At 56.8% G+C, this 5,522-nt stretch overlaps 1 protein-coding gene across 1 annotated transcript; it reads left to right on the top strand.

The window, feature by feature from the left end:
- The first annotated feature begins 210 nt into the window (after positions 1–210).
- SMIM23 (small integral membrane protein 23) lies at positions 211–4,653 on the top strand. The gene is made up of 4 exons (XM_084886111.1): positions 211–342; positions 3,828–3,879; positions 4,078–4,142; positions 4,389–4,653. The coding sequence occupies exons 1-4, from the start codon at positions 253–255 to the stop codon at positions 4,599–4,601; spliced, it is 420 nt and encodes a 139-aa protein (XP_084742237.1). The 5' UTR covers positions 211–252; the 3' UTR covers positions 4,602–4,653.
- The last annotated feature ends 869 nt before the right edge of the window (positions 4,654–5,522 follow it).

The following is a 5,522-nucleotide window of genomic DNA, read 5'->3' as shown; positions in this document are numbered from 1 at the left end:
ATGGTTAAAAATCAGGACTGTCCCACCAAAAGCGGGACGTCTGGTCACCTTACATTTCTGTGAAGAAGAAGGGAGGGGCAGGGCTAAAACCCAGGATGGTGGCAAGGGTGGGGCCTCGCTGCCCCCACCTTCTGTGACATCACCCCTCGCTGCCTGAGGGCTGCCTGGTGAGCAGAGGGCACTGGGGGTGGGGTGCCCATCTGCCGTCCGGTGCGGGGACCTCGCTGCACCCGGGCAGCCCGGCCGGAGGCCATGGTGACCCAGCGGGTGGAGAGCAGGGCGCGGGAGGCCGCGGAGCTGCTGGAGCGCGGAGCGGGCAGTCGCTGTGAGGACAAGAAGCAGGTGAGGCCGGGCCGGGTTCACCCCGCCGTCTCTCCTCCCGTCGGGGCTCGGACACGCGGTCAGGCCCTCGGAGCCGGGCGCAGGCGGTCAGCCCCACGCTGCCTGGAGCCCGAGCTGGTGGGACACGGGGGCTCCGGCACCCCTTCCCCGAAGCGCTACCCACGTGCTTACCCGGTCCCAGCGCTACCAGCAGAGGGCCTGCTCGGGGAGGGCGGGGTTTCTGTAGCTGCTGCGGCTGTTCATCCTCACCCGAGGATATTTTCTCAGTTTAAACTTTCCGTTTAAAATTGGTTTTTAGAGAGTGGAAGGGAAGGGGAGAGACAGAGGGAGAAACATCTATGTGAGAGAGGCACATCGACTGGCTGCCTCCAACTAAGGTACGTGCCCTTGACCAGAATTGAACCCGAGACCCTTCGATCCATGGGCCGATACTCTATCCACTGAGCCAAACTGTGCAGGGCAAGGGGTTTTTGTTTAGTGTCCTGCTATATCCCTCGTGCCTAAAATAGTGTTTGGTGATGAATGAATGAATGAACGAACTGAAATAAATAGGATAATACAGTGGTCGGCAAACTGTGGCTCTCGAGCCACATGCGGCTCTTTGGCCCCTTGAGCTTTTAGCAAAGGCAGCTTAGGAGTACCCTAATTAAGTTCATAACAATGTACCTACCTATATAGTTTACGTTTTAAAAATGTGGCTCTCCAAAGAAATTTCAGTCGTCGTCCTGTTGGTATTTGGCTCTGTTGACCAATGAGTTTGCCGGCCACCGGGATAATCCACCCGAACTGGAGCATTCTCAGAGCATTAGTTCTTAGGACAGAAATGCAAACCTCAGCTGGGGTTTCTGTCAATAGGAGACCCTCGCTGTCCACAGCCTGGTGCTTCCATCTCCTCTCTCTTTCGTGACGTTTTACAACAGTCCTGAGAGGCAGCTGCTGTGGGTCTCACTCACAGATGGGTAAACTGAGGCTCAGGAAGGCAAAAGGCCATACAGCCAGGAAACGCCAGGGTGTGAAGCCAAGTCTACGTGACTCCAGAGCCCTTGGCAAGGGTCACCCTGCACTCCACCGCCTCCCGGGTGGAGGGGTGAGGAGGGCTGGGGCGGAGGCTGGGGCGGGCAGCTGGGCCTCCCTCACCACAGGAAGCACAGGATTGTATTCTGGGATCAGTAAGAAACCACCGAGAGGTTCTAAACAAGGAGATGGGTGACCGGCCTATGCCCGTCTCCAAGATACATTTAACACGCTCGCCCGTGCCTCCTGGGTGCTGGGCCTGTCGGCATGACGGGATTGGAGGGGCCCCTCATACTGCGGCTCTCCCACGGGTACGGAAGCCGGGGACCACTCCGTGCGGGAGAACCGTGAGAAGGGCCCCGCGGTTTGGGGTTCACACTGCTCGTTCGGACTCTGAGAGGCCCCGCGGCAAGGCGACGCCCTTCTGAGGACCACGGCATTTCCCCAGTCAGAGTCCCACCCCTCCTTTTTGAACGAGGAACATTGCAAACCCATTCTGCAGGTAGAGACACTGAGGCTCGGAGAGGAGAAAGGAGTTGGCTCAGGCCCAGGACGTCACAAAGAGAAAGACGAAAAGGTACTCCCCGTCCCAGCCTTTCTCACCTCCCCCCCCCTGGGCTTCCACGGGACGTCAGACAGACACCGGGCGGCCAGCCTGTGGACGGGAAGCAGTCCGCCTGCGAGGTCAGAGGGCGAGGACATGGAAGCGCGTTCAGACCACTCAGCGGGCAGTTGGAAGAAGGGGGCGGTTCGTTCTGCGTGTTCCCCGCTCAAAGATTCCCAGGGGACACAGTGGAGGAGGGAAAAGGCACCCCACCTTCTGTACACAGAGCCGTGGCTCTCACAGAGGGGTACCCACGCGGGCAGCCACTGCCCAGATGGAGCTACAGAACATCCTGGTACCCAATGGCCCCATGGGCCCGCCACAGCCAGGATCCTGACTTCTCTCATCGCCACCGAGCTGAGCTGCGCCCAATGGCCCGTAGGCCCCCACATAGCCAGGATCTGACTTCTCTCATCGCCGCCGAGCAGAGCTGTGCCCAATGGCCCGTAGGCCCCCCCCAGGATCTGACTTCTCTCATCGCCGAGCTGCGCTGTGCGTGTGCGAGGATCTCCCGGGGATGACCTCAGCGCGCACCTTTGGGTCTGGCTCCTGTCACTCAGCAGCGGGCCTGGGAGGCTCAGCCCGCGGTCATTCGCTTTTCGTTTTGAAGTTAATAACGAGATTATCGCTGCTGGTCTACACAAGGGAAACCCGCCGGGGGAGAGGCAGCTTCGGCCTTCAGTCTTCTTTGTTGTGGTAGCGGGGCCAGGCCTCGCCTCATGAACTCGACTACGTAAGAAATATAGGGTTTCATTCAAGTCAGATCCAATCTGGCTCCGTCCGCATCTGGTGAGTGTGAGGATGATTCGATGTCAGTCCACACTGCCCGCCTCCATCCCCGTCCACGTCTGCTTGCCCTGACACCGTCACGGTCTCACTGACAGCGAAGGCAGGTGTGTCTGAACCTCCTGTGCCAGGGGAAAGGAGGGGCCTGACTGCACAAAGGCATAAAGGAACGTTCTAGAACAATTGAAATGCTCTTCATCTCGATTGGGGTGGGAGTCCATGGGTACAGGCATTTGTCAAAACTCATGAAACTGTACATTTCAAAGGTGTGCCTCCCTAGCTGGTTTGGCTCAGTGAATAGAGCGTTGGCCTGCGGACTGAAGAGTCCTGGGTTCAATTCCAATCAAGGGCAGTCTGGGTTGTGGGCTCGATCCCCAGTGGAGGGCGTGCAGGAGGCAGCCCATCAATATCCTCTCTCATCATTGATGTATCTTTCTCTCTCACTCTCCCTATCATTTCCTCTCTAAAATCAATAAAAATATTTTAAATAAAATTAAAAAAAAATAATAATAAAAGGTGTGCATTTTAGCCCGGCCAGTGTGGCTCAGTGGTTGGACATCAGCTCATGAATTGGAGGTCAGGGTTCAATTTCTGGCCCAGGGCATATGCCCAGGCTGCGGGCTCAGTCCCATGTGGGGCGTGAAAAAGGCAGCCCACCAATGTTTCTCTCATCATCAGTGTTTCTAACTCTCTATCCCTCTCCCTTCTTCTCTGTAAAAAAAATCAATTAAATATATTTATTTTTTAAAAAGATGATCTTTCCAAAACCGATTTGGCTCAGTGGATAGAGTGTCAGCCTGCGGACTGAACAGTCCTGGGTTCGATTCTGGTCAAGGGCATGTACCTTGGTTGCGGGCACATCCCCAGTTGGGGGGTGCAGGAGGCAGCTGATTGATGACTCTCTCATCGATGTTTCTAACTCTCTATCCCTCTCTATTCCTCTTTGTTAAAAAAAAATCAATAAAATATATATTTTTTAAAAAGACGATCTTATTGCTGCCCCATGCCCCGTTCCCCGAGAGAAGCAGGCGCCCATCTGCCCCCAGCAATTCACGTGCCCCCTCCCCACTCTTGCCCGCAGACGCTGCTGGCGCTGCTGGTCTTGGTGCTGTATGTGAGCACAGGGATATCAGGTGAGCTTTTGGGATCTGAGAAGGAGAAGCCGAGGCCACACAGAGCGGAGAGGGGTGCTCTGGAGACGGTTGCATGCCACGGTGGTCTCGGCACTTGCCTTCTCCCACCGCCCTCCATCCCACTGCGGTGACCAACCCCCTTGATGCCAGTGGCCACTCGTTCGCCCTTGTGACGAGGTGTGTCTGTGCCCCTTCCAGGAAGAAGCTGGGAGATGTCGGAACGGATCAGAGAATGCAACTACCAGAGTCCCGTGGCTTCCCAGGTACCATGTTCCGGAAGTCCCCGAAGGGAGGGCGCGCTTGGCTGGGGAAATCCGGGAAGGCTTCCTGGAGGTGGCGTTAGCGAGCTGGGTCTCCGAGGCTAAGTAGGAGCTGGAGACAACGGGGAAGCGTCTTCCAAGCAGAAGGAGTAGCGCCTGCCAAGGCTCGGGGGACTTTCTGGAACCAGTGGCAAAGGCGTCTACGTGATAAAGCCCCGGATGTAACTTTGGTGTCTGCCTGCCTTTCAGGGATTTGAATTCCAGACCAAGGAGCCCTCGAAGGAGCTGCTGAAGGTCGTCAGGACGTGGCTGAAGGAGAACCTGCAGGTGTTCTTAGAAAAGCTGGAGAAGGAGGTGCGGGAGCTGGAGCAGCTGGTGCGGGACCTGGAGGAGTGGCTCGACGTCCTCCTGGGCGAGGGGCGCCCCGAGGAGTCCTGCTCCTCCGTCAGGAGCCGGGTGTGAGGGGCCCGGGCTGGGACCCGGGCGGGAGGCCACAGAGACGGGGAGAGGCTTGCCAGGGGCTCCCCGAAGCAGGGTCAGCTGTGATCCCTGACGTTCAAGGCAGGCAAAAAAAGAGAGAAAGAAATAGAATAGTTGGGACTCTAAGAATGCTGTCGGTGCTGCTGCTTCCTGACCGCGAACCCCACCAGGAGGACCCGGGGCTCTGAGGAGCCGTCCTCCCTCGTACGGGACTCTGGGGACAGGACTCTGGCCCTGCGGGGTCCACATGGGCTTCAGCGCCAGCCCGCCCCGGGCCGGGAGCCTTCTCTCCCCCTCACCTGAGACTTCGTGCCAAATTCCTTATCACCTCAGGACAAATGGCCTCGTTGGTGAGAATCGGGGAAACAGACCGCCTCACAGGTAACAGTGGGGACCAAACAGGCATAGAGAGAGCGGGTGGGGAGCAGAGTAGGGACCCGGCAGAGCACTGTGCTAAGTGAAATAAGCCCGACAGAGAAAGACAAGCACCACATGATCTCACTCACATGTGGAATCTAATGAACAAAACAGACCCAGAGACACCGTTGCATAGAACAGACTGCAGAACCTCAAAGGGAAGGCAGGGGAGGGTGGATGGGTGGGAAGTGATCAACCAAAACAACTCGTATGCTTATATGCACCGCCCATGACAGACAGTCGGATGGTGAAGGCCTGGGGCAGGGGGCAGGGTGGGCTAGAAGGGGTCAATGGGGAAAGCAGGGGGACATATGTAATACAGCGATAAAGATTTAAAATTTTAAAGTAAAAAGAGAGATACTGATGGGACCACGCACGTGCAGCCACTGGTGAACAAGAGGTTTGCAGGCCGATTGGGGAAACAAAAAACAAGTGGAAAAGTCAAGACAAGGCCGTTTGGGAGAAGGAGAGGTGTACGAGGACCCT

This window comes from Pipistrellus hanaki, assembly GCF_964339955.1.
Source record: "Pipistrellus hanaki genome assembly, chromosome: 5".
Lineage (NCBI taxonomy): Eukaryota > Metazoa > Chordata > Mammalia > Chiroptera > Vespertilionidae > Pipistrellus > Pipistrellus hanaki.
This window is presented reverse-complemented; position numbering and strand designations above follow the sequence as displayed.